Source organism: Chiroxiphia lanceolata, chromosome 7 (genome assembly GCF_009829145.1).
Source record: "Chiroxiphia lanceolata isolate bChiLan1 chromosome 7, bChiLan1.pri, whole genome shotgun sequence".
Lineage (NCBI taxonomy): Eukaryota > Metazoa > Chordata > Aves > Passeriformes > Pipridae > Chiroxiphia > Chiroxiphia lanceolata.
The window spans coordinates 16,193,108-16,211,432 of NC_045643.1; the positions used below are offsets into that span (position 1 = coordinate 16,193,108).

The 18,325-nt window shown below is 37.7% G+C and overlaps 2 protein-coding genes across 2 annotated transcripts; one reads left to right on the top strand and one right to left on the bottom strand.

Annotated features, from left to right (window-relative positions):
* Nucleotides 1-238: 238 nt before the first annotated feature.
* FKBP7 (FKBP prolyl isomerase 7) lies at nt 239-4,980 on the top strand. The gene is made up of 4 exons (XM_032693782.1): nt 239-521; nt 1,906-2,057; nt 4,189-4,322; nt 4,634-4,980. Exons 1-4 carry the CDS (start codon nt 316-318, stop codon nt 4,793-4,795), a joined length of 654 nt encoding a protein of 217 aa, XP_032549673.1. The 5' UTR covers nt 239-315; the 3' UTR covers nt 4,796-4,980.
* Nucleotides 4,981-6,409: 1,429 nt separating this feature from the next.
* Nucleotides 6,410-14,225, bottom strand: PJVK (pejvakin). Its single transcript, XM_032693781.1, has 6 exons — nt 13,989-14,225; nt 11,682-11,877; nt 10,239-10,380; nt 9,400-9,517; nt 8,273-8,377; nt 6,410-6,912 (listed from the first exon to the last, which is right to left on the bottom strand). Exons 1-6 carry the CDS (start codon nt 14,197-14,199, stop codon nt 6,611-6,613), a joined length of 1,074 nt encoding a protein of 357 aa, XP_032549672.1. The 5' UTR covers nt 14,200-14,225; the 3' UTR covers nt 6,410-6,610.
* Nucleotides 14,226-18,325: the final 4,100 nt, after the last annotated feature.

Below are 18,325 nucleotides of genomic sequence, written 5' to 3' on the forward strand. Positions count from 1 at the left end.
CCTCCCCCGCGCGGAGGCGGAGCCGCTCAGCTCAGGCGCGGCGGCCGCGGCGGCCCCAGCGGCGCCGCCCGCCCCGCGGGGCGCTCTGCATCCCCCCTGCGCGCCCAGCCCCGCCGCCCCTGCGGGCGCTTCCGACGTCCCTTTCACTTCCTGCGCGGAGGGGGCGGCCCGAAGAACCGCCCGCCCCGCGGCTGCTGCTGGGGCCGGGCTCGTCCCCGCTGCCGGGCCGGCCGAGGCGGAGCGGCGGCGCACACTCGGCCCCCGCCCCTCGGCGCGGCGGGGACAGTGCCACGCCGGCGGCCTCCTCGGAGCGACATGGGCGGCGGGCTGACCCTGCTGCTGCTGCTGCCGCTGCTGGCGGCCCCGGCGCGGGCCGAGGGCGGCACGGCGGTGGCGGAGCAGGTTCAGATAGAGGTGCTGCACCTTCCCGAGACCTGCAGCCCGAAAAGCAAGAAAGGCGATCTGCTGAACGCGCACTATGACGGATTCTTGGCCAGCGACGGATCCAAGTTTTATTGCAGGTGGGCCCCCGTGGCACCGGGCCAGGGGCGGGGCGGTGGGCCCTGCCCGGCGGTGTACGTGGCCCAGCCGGTTCCCCGCAAGGAGCAGCGGGGTCCCACTTGCCCTCAGCCGGGTAAGAGGGACCCACTGCTCCCCCAGCGTGGGCACAGCTTAGGTCCCACACTGACCACATCAGCATTAGTGATTCCCCCCCACCCCGCTTTGTTTTTTTCTCATCCGAGTGTTCATGGATGCAGGGTTTTCCTAGGATCGTGAGGGACAGGCGCGGAGACAAGATGGAAATCCCAGCGATGAGACCCGATAGGAGGGACGCAGAGAGTCTGCGGTCCACACCTCACATGAGAGAACCCCTTTGGCAGGGTGAAAAAAACATGTTCTGTGCTGCAATCTGTGCATAAAAACCTGGGTTGGGAGGAGGAGCTCCTGGTAGAGACTGACAATTTTAGACAGAAACTTGAATACAGCATGCACTTCCTCATAGTTGGCACTGTACAAGGCAGCCACATTATTACACTACTGGTTTGCAGCCTGTCACTGCTTCCCTTCTTGGTTTGTTGTGCCATCCATTTTTCCCCAGTGTTAGCACTTAGGTTTTTGCTTTTTCACTTTGCCCTCTCCATCTATCTTCAGGCTGTTTCTGTTTGGTTTAGCTTGCTTTGCACAGAAACTGTTGTGAAAAAGCTCTGCTTTTACAGTGCCTTGTTTTCAATGGCAGTCCATCCTATTAGTGGGGAAGGACTCTCCCGTGCAGAAGTATGGAGGGGAGAGTATAAGATAATTCTATGTTTAATAGTACCATTTCACTTGCATTTTTTTGCCTGTTGAAGTGACTGATTTTGGTACATACAGTGTTGATCTCTGGCTTTTAAGCTGCATTCTTCTTAGCTGCTGTTCAACGTAGCTCCCATACTAGGCATACCTTATATGACCAGAAGCTGCCTCAAGCATTGAAGAGAGTGGTGGGTGAGCACACAGATTCCCAGACTCCCCCAACACACACCTGCACTGTCAGTCCCACCCCATCCTACTGTGATGTGAACTGCTGAAGACATTTTCACTGGTCCCAGCACTCCTCTTCTTGGAGAATTCCTACACCAGCACCTTGTTCCTGGCACGCAGTGTACATGATCAGGAAGTTCAGATGTTTTTGTTAGAAGTTAAAAAACAAAGGGGTTTTTTTATTCCAAAAGAAGGTTTGCCCTACACATATCAAATTTAACCTTAAATTAATTATAAATGTAGCAGAAGAAGTGTTAATACTTCGTATTCTTGCACTCTAAACATTTTTGTGTGCTAATGATCTATGTTTTTACTGACTGCAATTTATATTTATGTAAAAAAATACTAAATTTACTGTTGCTGATGCATGATTCTTTTTAATAGTCGGACACACAATGAAGGTCATCCAAAATGGTTCGTTCTGGGTGTCGGACAAGTCATAAAAGGGTTAGATATTGCTATGATGAATATGTGTCCTGGAGAAAAACGGAAAGTGACAATTCCTCCATCGTTAGCATATGGACAGCAAGGATACGGTAAAAAAGAAGTTTTAACACTAAACTTTGTCTTTTCTCTGTTTTAGCCTTTCAAATATACAGTAATGTAAATGTGTGTAAGAATTGGTGCTCCCATTATTTTTGGAGGCACTGCAGCTGTACAGCCCAATCCTGCTCATTCCTGTGCAGTTTAAGTCCTTGTCATGGACCCACACCCAGGCCTTGCAGTTTGCATTAGAACTCAGTACACGGCACCCAGTGCGTTTTTCCAAGTATTGCCACAATGTGAAAAATTGACATCAAAAGGAAAATCTTCATAATCCATATCAGCATTTTTTGTCTTAATCTGTTAAATTCTAGTCATGTTTAATTTCTGTTGACTCATACCTGCTTAGCCTTTTTATGATAATTTGCATCTTCTGACTAAAATGGTATGTAATGCAGTGCAGTTAATCTAAGTAGAAATAATTTGCTTAAAATACTGCTTACCTTCTGGATAGTTAATGGATATCATCATCACATTACACAGTAATTGCAACAGTGCAATGCATGAAATCCGATTTGAATAGAAGATAATTCAGTGTGCAGATCACTTTAAAAAAAGTTCCAGTCTCAGCTTATGGAGTGTTTCAGCACTCAAATGTAGCTAAATTCAGCTTTGACATAGATGTGGTAGTTTCTGTGAAAAAGTAGCTCCTGATCTATAATAAGTTTGGTAGTGATATGTCAGAATTCAATGCACCAGTTTTGTCTTTCATACAATTTCATACAAAAAGAAGAACACACTGATACAAATAAAAGATGTTCTTTACCTCTAATAATAGTGTTAACTATTTGTTCCAGGTAGCACTTCAAGAAAGTATTATTTTCCTGCAGCATACCTGTCCTCTGCCTCAGCGTATTCCTGCATGCTGGGGAAGATGCCTGCCTAATCTTGAATTAGAAAAGATGCATGTGGCTTTCTAAATCTTTACATGTCTTTCCTTTGTTGGTATGTATATTTGGAAACTTCTGGCATTGAATTCTAGTATTGTATCTGTCTTCTGTCTGTAAGTAGCATTTAAACCATGATCTATGTTCATATGTATTTAAAACTTCTTTTCTAAAGCTTGGAAAGTTGAAATCTTTTGGACTCTGAAACTTGTCCTTTTTACTATGGCTATTTTAGATGAGTAGTGTGAGTAATAGTTTTGTTTACCTTCTGTTTATAAACAAAGTAGATTCTTCAGTTTCTAAAGGATGGGCACAAGCTCAAAATTCTGTCAAAATTCCGAGGTTAAAATGTCATGCTCACTGGCTTTGGCTATGAATAGAAGCATCTTGCATGTTTACATTTTAATTTTACACTGCATGATTTCTTAATGCTCTTTTGGCACTACTTTTAGACCTCACTTGTTTGTTGCTGTCTCTTTTTAGTTTCCTTTTTCTGACAGATGCATGATACATTGACGTGTGTTTATAGGCAGTGCTGTTTTTACAGCAGGTGTCTGAAAAAGCTTTAATCCATGAGTAATGAAGTTTAACAGGGTTTCTTTTTCTAATTCAGAGACCAGACAAAATATTCCAGTAGTTTGGGGGTTTTGTGGGGTTTTTTTGTGAATCAGATGACTTACATTCTATTGCTTCTTTCTGAGATGTACATTTTAAACACTATTTTACATCAAATTCTTTCAGCATAGGTATAATTCATAGCAAGTGGGTAAAATATGATGTTACCAGTTTGTTTCTTCAGACAGAAAACACATATGAGCATTGGTCTATTACTGTAATACTTGAAATCATATGGCAGATATTTAATAAAGACATACATCTTAGAATCAGTCTCTTAATAAGCCCTGTCATATGACAGGATGTGAAAGAATAAGAACTCTGGAAACATTTGTTTTTCATGATAACCCTTCTCTTAATCTCTAAAAGTATCTGAATTGATATGAGTTATATAATTCTGTTTCAGGGAAGTACATGGTTAGCAAGTTTCTCGCAAAATCATTTCTCTAACACAATAGAATAATCTTCCTGTCTAGATGTACATAAATTTAAAGTTTAATCTGAATATTAACACAGCCTTTTCTAATAAAAAAATAAAATGTTTACATGTGAATTTATAATATGTGTGATCTCTGACCATAGTGCCTGATTTCTTAAATCCTTTTTTTTCTTTTGTTCATAGCACAGAGCAAGATTCCACCCAATGCAACACTGATCTTTGAGATTGAACTTTATGCAGTAAATAAGGGACCTCGTAGTGTTGAAGCATTTAATCAGATAGACAAGGATGGTGACAAGAAACTCTCTGAACTTGAGGTAATATGATGTAAATAATTTGAAATAAATAATTTATAAAAGTACAGGTATGGTTTCATGAGTTTTATCTTTACATGAGCTGCCTCTGCTGCAGTTGATCATATAAGGCTTCTGTGTGCTTACACAAGCTACACTGTGCAATGCTGAAATTTGCTTTAATACATTAATACGTCTCAGACTTCTGTAGATGAACTGTAGATGTGTCTGCACTGGAGTCACAATAACTTAGGTGTATAACCCAGGTGTCCTTAAAGATAGCTGTTGAGTCCTGGCATAAAAATCACAGTTGGAGTTTTTTCTTTTTTTTCTAGATAAGCCAGTATTTGAAAGAAGAATTTGCAAGAGATGGCAAAAAACGTCATGCCTCAGCCCACGATGAAATCTTAGCTGACATATTTAAGAAGAATGACCATGATGGAGATGGCTTCATATCAGCAAAGGAGTACAATGTCTACCAGCATGATGAACTCTAAGTACTTAAAAAATCTTTGGCTGTTTTCTGGACACTGAATTCTAAATAATAATACTTTGTCACAGAACTTTTTGTATTTTTTTCGTAGTGGCATCTTTTTATATCTCTTAAGGTGACTGTAAAAATTTTTAACATTCAACTAATAAAACTGTTACATGTTTCAAAAGAAATAAAATCAGAAAATTATTATTAGTGGTTCTTGCATCATGTTCTGATCTACAGTATTGCTCAGTAGTCTTACTGATGAAAATAATTATTTCTGTCCTCTTGAGCACACAAAAATGGATCAAATAACTGTTGACAGAACTAATGAACACTTCTCAATCCCCTGTTAAATAAAAGGGGAAAACAGAAGCCCAGGAATGTAACTCTGTTAGACCCTTGCAGGCTCCTAGCCAGCTTCTCAAGGAACAGCCATTTGCAGCAATTAACTATAAAAGGCCTTAAAATAAATGAATACTGTCTATGGAATGTGAAGATAAAAACACAGATGTTTTTAAAGCAATTTAAAATAACCTCTTTGATATAATTTAAACATGAATCATTTGGTGTTGATGAAAAAGCAGTATTTTTAGTGAGTTTTTAAACTTTGATTTAGTAAAATTATTGTTATTGTGTTTATTCAGCAGCACCAAGTTAAAAATCTACACTATCATAATTTCCTTAGATGAGATTGAAGATGATGGGAGATACTATATATGAACATAAGTAATTATTTGAGCATCATTCTGGTTTCCCTGCTTCTGGAAAAATGCAAAGAAGTAGCAATAGTTAATAGAAAGTATGTGGATCTCATTAACTGTTTTGCTTATGCAGATGTCACCACAACACTTGGGTAACATGTTTTGCTCTTCTCCCATGAAAAGCAATGGCTGTATTCATTTCAACATGTAATAATCAGTTGTACACAGTGAAAGTGGCAGCACCACTGAAAAATCTTCCATACCTGGGTTATCCTTAAAATAACTTTAAAAGGTAGAAAAATGTTTTTTGCTTTGCCAGTTTAAAATAGCATAGTGAGAGGGTCAACAGCACCCTACCCAACAGCATGCCCAGTCCCAGACTGGACAAAACTCTGGTGCCCTCACGTGTTCCTGTTCTCAACAGGCTTAATTTTCTGTGGTTGAGAACGCCAGCTAGAGACCTTCACCCCTGAAGTCTCGTTGGAGTGTGTAGTTCTGTTATTTTCATAAATTTCCAAATATTTTCAGCTAAGCAATTTTTCCCTGAACATGTAAAAGTCGTAAAATCCAAATGCAGAAGGTGGACTGGCTGGTACTTTTTTTGTGATCTAAACAAACTTGACAATACGGCAAAGGCATCCTAATATGAAACTCCTATCTGTAGTTTCTGTTGTTCCCTTTTGTAAATGGAACATTGGGCTGAGCTAAGTTTTAGCATGCTTTTTAATCTGATACTTCAATTAATCATTCATGAGAACACTAAATTATTAACAAATATTCTAATTTAGCCATCATGTGCCAGTGTAGAGAAAGGCAACATTTTGGGGGTTTAACAACAAGTTTGTGTAAACCAAGTAACTTTTAGCATATATTTTGACATTATGAAAATACAGTTTAAAAGTAAATTTTTCATTATCATGAGAAGGCTCTAGAAAGAAAAAATGTCAGGGAATGCATGAGGGTGTTTTAAAGTAAAAGGTCATTGACTGAAGCAAAGAATTTGAAGAGTGTAATAAAATGTTTTGCACTTTCACTATTTTGCATTTTACCATTTGAGTCATATTTACTAACTCTGAAAAGTTTGTGGCACAGTTCTGCCTATGTCAGTGACAACAGGCACTTACCTAGCTTGGTTACTTTAGTCTCTTATGCCAGAGGTCAAAACAGGGCACAGCATGCAGTCGTACGTACTTCTGTCCATTAAAAGAACACTCTAGGCATCCATAGACTGTCTCCCTTTTAGAACTTCCCATTCCACAGAGGACACAAGGACCTTTGGGGATGTTGTTATTAAGTAAATTAATTCGGATATGAGAACCTTCTCTGAGATAGCTTGTAGAGAGATCAGTCATGCTCGCAGCTTTATCATAATAATCTGTAAAAAGGTCCTCCAAGTAAGGATCAGAGTTAGCAATGATTTCCACTACTCCTTTATCTGGAAAAGAATGCACAAGAAAAAGAAGCAACGATTTGTTATTACATTATGAAATGTCGTTTAAAAAAACGTTAGCTTAATTATAGAAATAACAACTGGTTCACAAAACCATTCTAGGCATGCCATATAGATTACTTCCCATCAAAAACCCTGTGTGTTGAAAATTTTTCTTTAACTTCACATAAGACACTCACAAAAGCCAGAATTTTTTTATATAACCTATATAATTATATTTTTAGAAATATACCTAAAAGATAGGCATGAGTCAAGCTTCTGAGAAATTGGTGCAAAGTCAAATCACAGCTGTGTACTTCCCTGCTTTTATTTTTTGCATTTCTAGCTTTATATTCTAAACATAGTAAATTCGCTTTTCTTTCCTATTATTTACAAAAAAAATCCCACCAATACTTAACAGGTTTAGAAACCTTGGAAGACTCCCTGTTGACCTCCTAACAGATTTCTAAGCACCCAAATATGCCGGGGAGTTCCATTTTGGAACTACCTACCTTTTCCCTCTCTCTTCAGTGATTGACTAGTTTAGATTGAATGACAAACTTTTAGGCAGCTACAGCTACAGAGATGTGTCATACCCACTGAAGTTTTTTCCCTTAGTCTCAACTGAAGCAGCACTGAAGGCTTGGTCCATAGAAGTCCTCTGGTTGAGAATGGGATACAACGGAGCGAGGACACCTATACAGACCAGCTTTTAGACAGACATGTTTACTGCTCAGCATTTATCTTTGCACTCAGATTTGCAGATTTCCAAAGTACTTGGACCAAGGACTACTACACGTATAAGATCTTGGTCTGAAGAAATATAGCTGCATACAGTGATACTCAGTTTTGTTGGATGTTGTTCATATTAGAAAGAGTAAAGAGAACTATGATGGTATCTTGCCCATGTGCCTGCCATGTGAACATACAGCCTAAGAAGTACATTCAAATATTTAAATTAATATTGTTTGGTATTTAAACTTAGAGCATTTGCCCTCAAATATTACTGTAGATTATAACTTGTATTGCATAACACGAGCTGTAAATGTCAAACAAGGAAATAGGTTCGACATTAACTGAAGTTGTATAGTTATTCCATACCAGTTTATCAACAGCCATAATTTTTACTTTAGGATCTTTACAGTTTTAATGAACAGCAATACCACAGATTTGTTATTTCTGAACGAGCCAGATTCTCAAACATAAATTTTAATAACTTCACAATCATTTCAATACACTAGAAATTGAGAGGTACATTTCCCATCAAAATTTCTTTCTTTAAACATTTATCTTGTACAGAAATTAAAGAAACAAAAATACACTTTTCATGCATTAAGACATTATATATTTATATATGAAGTCATACTTCGATGAAATAGATTGTTCTTTAATCTCCTTAGTTTGGTCAGCGAAGATGGTCCAGATTTCTCTTTTTCAAATCCTCCTTTTGCAATTGGAGTCACACAGAGTTCTGTAAAAATGAAAAATATATTTTTAAAAGAACAAAATACAAACCCCAGAGTTGCACAACAGAATTTAATATGCGTTCTCATCAATAAAGCTAACAGTGATTAAATTCAGCTTTGCTAATATTTTTAATGGCTAGTACAACTTTTTAATACAAGTCTGCACACTGTAATAACCCATAGAATCAAGTGACACTGTTTCAATAGGAATTTTTAAATGTTAGTGGCTTCCAAGTAACATCATCAGAGCTTGCTTTGGTTCACACACAAATTCTGGCCATGTTAAGGGACTAAGTCAGTATCATATAAATGGAAGCCCTAATTCTAAAGGAGAAGCATTTCTGTGGTCTTATTTGAAACCAAAAATGAAAAATAATAAGCAAGGCTGTGAGTTCTGTAGTCACCTCTTCCAATCAACTACTAAAACCTTTTGGTAAAAAAAAAATAAGTATCATCTATGATTCTATCCATAACTTGAATGAAAACCTTTAAACTGAAATATAAGCTACGCAAATTTTTTTGTTAGTTTCCAATAACCATGATTATTCCCTCCTAAAGATCTTCAGATATCCATATGTGGTAATGACGTATCAGACTGAAATTAAAGGCCCAACAGAGAAAAATGTTACATTAGTTTAGAAGTTTTGTACACTTTTTTTTTTACTTGGGTCTTTTTACTTGCCTACTTTATGCAAAACTGATCAGATAGTCTCATAAGCCTGTTCCTTCAAGGCTTGAAATATAAATGGGTAATTTTTTTAGGCAATACAACTGCAGGATTAAAAAGAAATGCAAAATCATATGAACTGTTAAAAAATGTTTCCACAGCAGACTGTTTTCTAGCACCTGCCTTGTTTATCTTTCCAAGCACTGTTTCTCTTAGAAGGTCAGAATACTTATGCACATAACATTAAAGCACACCATTGTAGGGGATCAAGGCTTATGTATATCAAGAGTAGTAAAACTATCTTAAAATCTTAAATAATTATAAGTAATAGTAGTAATGACAGTAATTCACATCACTTACCAAAATTACCATCCAAATGAATATAGAGTTCAAATACGCTAAAAGCAATAGTTGTATGCGCGGGAAAAACAATGGCTTTGTCCCGCCCTTTACAATTCTGATCTTCAATAATCTGAAACTATAATTTAGAAAAGCATCAAAAGAAAAAAAGTTACAATTTGCAATGAAAAAATAAACAAAATAGCATCTCAAACTGCATATATTGAGGATTATAATGCCAGAAGGAAACTTTGAAACTGAAGATCAAATTTCACAGCTAAAGAGTTTTCTATTAACATATTTGTATTTTAATAAAGTTCGATACAGAGATAGTAACTTAACTTGAAAATTCAGCTCATTGAAAATTATGTGAATGATTTATAAATACTAGTAATGGGCAAAGTCATAAGATTTGTAGGTTCAATTATTCAAACACATAGAGGGGGAGAGGGAGGAAGGACATAAGACAGGCAGTAAGATGGTGACCCTTAAAATAATAACAACCTGAAGTTCCAATGTGTTATAGAAGATTATTATAATAATGAAAGATAGGTTACACATTTATTAGAAAGTCAAACTAATAAGATGTAAATTCCACATTTTTGCTGAGGCTTCACCCAAGCAATGGCTCATTGTCAAGACATCCTTTCATGCATTTCTCATCCCTCAGTCACATAAGCATTGCTAACAAAAGACCAACTTTTAAATCACTTTACATTAGTACAATAATACTGATTTACTTCAGATTTTTTTCTGAGCTTACATAATAAAAATGCAATTAAATCCAACCATAAAATTTATACAAATGAGCTTTTTATGCTTGATCATATAAGTAACAGAACTCTGTCAAACATACTTACCCTCATTGTCTCTCCACGCATTCCAGTATGGGCAGTTAACGAGCACTGCCTTGTAGTTCGAATACTTTCCATGACCACGCATAAAATTTCCATCCTACTTTTTCTTAATTGATGGACTAGACAATGATCAAAGTTTATTTTCCTAAAAAAAAAAAAGAGAGAGGCAGGAAGGAAATTCAGACCTGATTAACAATCTACAAAGCAGCTAATAGACTTAGTAACTTCGAATCAGTAAATAAATCACCATAATGTCTGTTTCACAGCAGTAAAACAACTGGCTGAGGAGATCTCTGGAAACTTAATATTGGTTTTCAGTGTTTGGGAACAGAAGCACTAAAAAATTCAAGGAAATTTGTACAATAATGTACAAATTAGAGAGGGTGTCTGGGACACCCTGGAAAGTTCGAAGTTGATCCATGTGACTGATTTTAGCGCCTATAACTGAAAAAAAAATCCTGTATCACTTATAAACACTGAACAATCATGAAACAAGTGTTTGTAGGAGAATTTCTACAAGCATTGGTTGTTAGTCTTATAAGACTGAATCTTTTTATCTAGATCCTCTTTCCCCACTCCCAGTTATTAATGATAATGTTTGGAGCTTACAAATAAACTAGGAAAAGGTAGGTACAGAACAAGAGACTCTATAGATACAAAATAAAATGTACTGTTTGATAAATAACTACAGGAAAACAATATATGTTTGAAAATACCAAATGTTCCATCATGTGTAGCAAATCATTTACTGGGATGCAACAGTGGGATTCACTGGGATGATACTGTGACCAAAGGACAATCTTTGAAATAAAAAATAAAGAATTACACCTAGAATTAGTCACATCATATTTCTACATTTGACATTTTTGCTAGCACCATGGGAACACCAAGTTCATTTTCAGTGTCCACAGCTCCACAAGAAATGCTGGTAAAACAAACTGGATTTAGAGAAAAGTCACAGTAGGTTATGAAAAATTCAAGTAGATAAACCTATTCTGCTTTTCAAAGAAAAGGCTGTGTAATAACTCCATAAAACCTCAAAGTACCTACATTGGCCCTAATATATATGGTTCCTAGTTCATTAAGGGCAAAGAAATCCTGTTTCTGAAACCCGGAGCTGGGTATTGTCATTCAAAGTAGATTTCAAATTTTCAATATTATGATATAACATAGATTGGAGCCTGGATGGACTCTTCCTTTCTGAATTTATATTTTTTTCTGAGAGATTCACTGTAATTCAAACAAGAATTCAGAAAATTTGTACAGTCTGTATTATACAGAAGGTCATATGTCTAATCCCAGTGATCCAACTTGAGACCCTTGAAAATATTAGATGGTGACTGCTATTGGTTGACTAAAAATAATAAAAACCTAAGCATTTCAGACTTTCAATCTAACTGTATGAAATATAATTATGGAACCAGAAATCAAAATATATAATATAACCTTGTAGTAAGTTCTTTAAGTAATCTTGGTACTTCAACCTCGTGTTTGGTCACTATGCCAAATGAAGCTTTAAAGGCAACAGAATCTGATCCAGCAACATCAAAACCAACATCATTCATTATCTGATTTCCTCTTCTACCATTAAGCGAAACATCAGATTTGTCTTCATAGTTGAGCAACTGGTAAGATGAGACACCTGAGTAAAAGAAGAAAATCGTTGGGTGATGAAAAGTCTGAACACAGTATTTTCACAGAGCAAGAATAAATGGTACCATTCCTACTGTGCTTAACCATTCTGATGTGAAATTCAGAGACACGTTGGGCACTTCTTGGTGTTGCTGCTGCTGACTGATGGAAAGAGAGCACGCAGGAGTCAGAGGGTTTCTGTGCCTCTCTCTGGCAGAGTTGTGCCCATGGTCCTGCATGTGACACGTCCTGGGCATGAAATGGTGATTAGGGCTATCCCTAAATTTCTGTGCTTACTGTCATTCTCCTAAAGTACTTCTACCTGTAGTTATGCTGTAGGTACATACAAACTATACATGTCGTGTGCTGTGGCTTTAATAATAGAGGCTCTGAAACCCAAAATGACTCAGTAGAAGCCACACAGAATATTAAAATTATTAATAAAGTGAAAGCCACTGTGTGTAAAAAATATTAGGGAATTCTGTATTGAATCTAGATGCAGTACAGAGGACACCAACTTTTCTTCATTTTTGCAATATGTAAATGAGACATGGGTGTGCCAGTGACATTAACTCTGCCTTTTACCTGACATGTCACATGTAGAAAGACTTACCACAGTTTCCATATATGCCTAATGATTCCAGGGACTACATCAGTTTATTTTTAAAGAAAACAATAGATTAATTCTGACTCACTTGAAGTTTGCCTTGAATTACTGTACAATCAAAAGGTAGGTACCAAAGCACTTCTATAATGCTGTCTTTATAAACTTAAATACATTTCTGTTACACTAACAGGAAACGCATTGCCTGCCAAGTTAAAATAAATACAGGGATTAGACTTCCAAACACATTTAGGAATCTGAGTTTTACTCCTTTTTTTGGTTTTAATCCTTTGAAGCTTTTAGGATAAACTGACATTATGAAGTCACCTACTACGAATCCTGTTTGTCTTTATTTCTAATAAAAAAAAGAGTCATATATTTTTCATAATTATAAACAGATTACAAACACTTGTCTTTGTCACATAAAAAAGGAAATTAAATTACAAAGCTCTTTGCTTACATTAAGGGACAATACTTTCTGCACATGATGTTTAACCTTAACAGAAAAGACTAGTAAGCTTTTGTTAGATTTTTTTAATGATATTTTGTAACCTTTTTCTCAGATTTTTTAATGAGATTTTTCAAATTTTTTCATTCAGGACAAGCCAGCTGAATTTTCCTGAATGTAAGATCAGTAGGATTAGTGAGATTACAATTTTTTTCATAATGCTTGAATTCTGGAATCCCCACTTTGTGGTGTCAGATGGCATTTCTGTCTTCTTGTGCTCATAATGGTTTGTCTTAGTAGAGTTTATAATTAATGCATTTCTTATGCAATTAGTAGCATCAATATTTTTGTCAAAATTGACATCTTCTCAAAAAAATAAAACAAACTATTTTGAGAAAACAACGTAGACAAGAATGATACACTTTTCAAAGGAAGGTAGAGGGAAATATAGGCAGCATATGTCAGTTTCAAACCTCCTAATTCTCATAGAATCTCCTCAAAAATTAATGTTATTGCATAGCAAAGGCAATTTAAACACAGTTAAGCTCTTTAAATACACCAAAGAGATTACAAATGTGGAAAAAATCTTACAGAAATCCAATTACAGTAAGATAGCTCTTGTCAAATGCTTCTGCCTGTGCAGAGCCCAGTTCAGCACAAGAGACTACTAACATGGAACAGCTGTAAAAGTGAGGCCATTCTTACACACTTAAAATGAGTATACAGAGAAAGGTGTACATTAAAAACAAATTTTAAGTAGCAATTAATCAACATGCATCAGTACAATTGTCAGGAAATTGTGGTTTGTGAAAAATCAAGGCTTAACTGAATTTGTCTTTCAAACTAGTTCAGAAAATAACAAGGTTTTTTAGTATAATTAACTTTCTTTTTTTTTTACTCTTTTTACAGAAAGTCCTTTTTTTCCTAAATATTTATTACATAATTAAGCAAGAAAAATATTACCCATTCATTAAAGAACCATCATACTACCTGCACAGTTTAAACTATGTCTACAGTTCTGTATTTACTAGAAAACATGCATTTTTCCACTTAAAGATAAAAGTCTTACCTGCAGAAATTTCTTTCTCCCCTTCAAGAATGTCTTTTAACGTGAAAGGTGTTGAAGCAAATTTAGACTTTTTTGAAAGCAAGCATTTTCTTTTTTTAATCACAAGGCTCAGAGGTTGGTATTTATCAGCTTCACTGAGGCTGGGCACTGGAACTAGTCTTCCTCCATCACCAACCTGTTTAACAAAGTTTTTGGTTGCAGCAGCAAACATATTATGGCATTAGTAATGATAATCATAGAAAGCTTTGTATCATGTGTAACTTCCAGACATCAAGCCCATGTTCAATTCTTTTTATAATGTTCTTTCAAACAAATTAACATGCTTAAAAAAAAAAAAAGCTGTCAAATTGCTTTTTTTTTAGATTGAGGTGTATTTCACTTGGAAAGAATCAACAGCATCTTAGCTACCAAACTGCTGTGGTGTATTGCTTGAGTCTTCTCTCAAAGACCTTCAATTAAGCTCTCTAATTCTGCATAATGAATAATGAATTACAAGTGTAAACTGATAGGGAAATGGTTGCCCTTTTCTTGGCAGTTCAATGCCACTGTCTGAAATCAAAATCTGCTACCATAGAAACAGAAGACTAAGTTCCCCAACCCTTAGCTTCCCATTAGGAGATATTGATTTATTGCTGTTTGTTGGGTCCTTGCTGCAGCTGAATTCTAGTGTTTTACATGCAACCAACAAAGCAGCCCAGACACGCTCCGGGAGACCGCTGGAATTACACATTCATGAACTCTGGCAGGTCTGCTGAGATGGTATTGCCTTTCACAGCACTTGCATAACCTACCTGTGAGAGCTCAGCTGGGGAGTAAATGTGGTGGTGGGCTGAAGTGTAAGATTAGAGATGGCTGGGGGCAGGGGGGAAATGGCAGTGGGCTTTCATCATATGTTATTATTCTCCTATGGGCTCAGCTGTCTGTGACCCAAGGGCTAGGTTTGAGCTGCATGTGTTTGGCTTAGACTACTGAGAAACTCACTAAATTGTGAGAATTATGCAAAATAATAAAACTAAAACTGAAGACAGAAGTGAGATTATAGATATAGGAACAAGGAGCAGTTCAAGGACCCCAGAGGGAAGGCACCAGTGTAAAAAGATACAAAACTGTAAAGAAAATAGAGTTAGTAGAGAGCACTGTGTGAGGGAGGCAGCAGGAGCCGGTCCATCCTCATGTAAACAATATGACTTGATTCTCTTGCAAGAGTGGTGAACATACAACTGGCTAAACCTTGTAGCACTTCTTCCAGAGACTCCTTTTGCAGTTACAGCAAGTAAAACATCAGCCACAAAGTTTCTAAAGCTACACTTTAGTATCAATATCAATATTATCCCTGGTTGCCGGATAACAATAGGATTGATTGGCTTTTTTTCTGAAGTAGGGTTTTCATGTGAAAGCATCTTAAGGATTGTTTTTATAAAACGAACACTTCTTTAATAATTTATCATGTCTCAATTTAGTTTTTCTCAATACTTCCATAAACATCCTTAAAGGTTCAGAGTAACAGGAAGTCCAATAAAAAGGCAAAAGGAGGAGCACATTACCTCAGACATCTAAGGCAAAATGAAAGGCTGTCAGAGCTTTCTGCTTACTCTAGAGGGGGCTGAAAAATCAAGTCTGATTACATATAGACTCTGAATTGAAAGCTTGTGAAATGATGCAACTAATTCAGGATGCAATTCATATTACACTGCACTAGCAGAAAAACCCTGTACGTATTTACTCAATCAAAACACATTAACAGAACTGAAAAGGTTTTAAAGGGAAGGAAAAGCTAAGGAAATTCTAAAATGAAAATTGCCCATTGATTCTTGATTTAGCTTAATCCTGTATATGTCTTAAAACTATTTGACAGGATACTATTTTTCGTACAGATAATGAAGCTCAGCTGGCACTGTTTATTCAACATGTATTTGTATTTTCTTGCTCAGTATGTGGTCATACATCATACTCAGTCTGCTCCTAGCTCTAATTTTGATAATGAATAGTTTCATTTTATATGTTTACGTGGTACTTCTGCTAGTCTAACACCCTATAATCTACCAAAAATGCTGCAGCAGATGTTTTTGTATCATCCTCATGCCACAGAACTGAGAACAGGAGTACAAGTACAGTAACACTGCCACATTCTGAAAGCATTTACTAATTTTGTACATCCAAGTGAAGAAAGGTATTTTCCTGGTCCACCAGCACTGGGCACTTTTGTATTTGGCACAGAAATATACCTATGAACTTTCAGCATTTCTGTGGCCCTGGCACAATCTTATTTTGGGCAATCAATAAATGAAAAACATTTCATTTCCAAGTGCATACGTTATGCCTGAGTCAGCACCTGAATTAAAAAAAAATTGCTTTCTGTCGCCAAGTTGTGTATATGAAAATCCTTATTCACATTTGGGCTTAAGGCTACCCCTGGGGAGGATCAGGCCTGTAATGCTCTGCACCCCTTAGCCCAGAATCCTGTAAAAGTTGATCCTGAAATTAAGCAGGACCTGCTGCTTGGGCTGGATCCCTAAAAATCTATGTGGCCTGATGGGATTCATCCAAGCAATTGTGTCATGGGTCGAGCACAGAGGGTAATAGTGAATGGGTTAATATCAGACTGGTAACTTGTCACTAGTGGGGTTCTGCTCCATCTTAGGCCTTGAGCTCTTCAACATCTCTATAAATTACTTGGACATGGACATGGGACTAGAAGGGATACTAAACAAGTTTGCAGACAATACAAAACTGAGAGGAGCTGTTGACTCCCTCCAAGGCAGGGAGGCCCTGCAGAGAGACCTTGACACATTAAAGGACTGGGCAGTCACCAACCATATGAAGTTCAACAAGGGGAAGTTCCAGATTCTGCACCTGGGATGGGGCAACTCCAGATGTAGGTACAGACTGGGGAATGAGATGCTGGAAAGCTGTGCCATGGAAAGGGACCTGGGGGGTCCTGGTCGACGGCAAGTGGAACATGAGTCAGCACTGCCGTGGCAGCCTGGAGGGACAACCCTGTCCTGGGGGGCATCAGGCCCAGTATCACAGGTAGTTGAGGGAGGGGATTCTCCTGCTCTGCTCTGCACTGGTGTCACCTCACCTTGAATATTGTGGCAGTTTTGGGCACTACAATATAAGAAAGATATTAAGCTATTAAAGAGTGTCCAAAGGAGGGCAAAGAAGATGGTAAAGGGCCATGAAGGAAAGCCGTATGAGGAGCGGCTGAAGTTGCGTCAGGGGAGGTTTAGGTTGGATATTAGAAAAAAGTTCTTCCCGCAGAGGGTAGTTGGGCAATGGAACAGGATCCCCAGGGAAGCCTGACAAGAGTTCAAGAAGCCTTTGGATGATAGCCTCAGGCACATGGCGTGACTCTTGAGGATGGTCCTGTGCAGAGCCAGAAGCTGGACTCAATGATCCAATTCAGCATATTCTGTGATTCTGTGATTGACAAGGCATCCCATCTGCCTTCCCTACACAGGGTCCTTCACAGAAGACCAAAAGGACTTTTCTAGCCCAATCTTAATCCATCTTTATACATTACTAGAATGAGGTCATACTTGAACCCTCACTTTGACCCAGGCACCTTTTTAAAAAAACAAAGTGAAAAAATTTGACCTAAAAAATCCACTTGCCAGATTGCCCAGAATTCATCTATGATGACCTTTGTTCTTGATTGAGCCTCTGAGTCATATACAAACTCACTGCTGGTGTCAGAAAAAATTATTCCTCCAGTCCCCCCATTTTCTCAATCATGAGAATATACTTTCTTTGTGCTACCCCTTCTGTGTCTACTTATATACCCTTGAACCTTGTAAACTGATCAATCAATCAAGACTTACTGGTAGAAGCCTCACTTGCTGATACATCTGCAGAGCAGGTGAACCTACAGTTGGAAGGAGGAATTCTGTTCAAGAAAAAAAATGAAATTATGTAAAGACATAATGCTCTATTTTTATGGGGGTTTAATTGATTTTCCTGTCCCTACAACTCCAGCATAACTGCTCTCTGCTCCTAACTCCCACCTTCAGTACTGCCTTTCTTTGCACTGTCTCCTGCAGACCAAATGTGACTGTATGTTTGCCCAAGGACAGCTCATACCTCAACACAGGGAGCAGATTCAAGGTAGCTTATTCAGCTCTGTGTTCTGCAGTTTCTTCACTATTATACCCACCTGGAGGGAACAGCAAGATATTTTTTTTCCTATGCAAGATGGGTTCTGTTTTTTCAGAGTGGGTATTAGCCATGGAGCAGTAACAGAGCAAGCATTAGCTATATACAGTTGAGAATTTTTAAGCTTAAATACCGTATTTTTTCCTTACATCATATTGATATTAATGTGGAGACTTTTTAAGAGT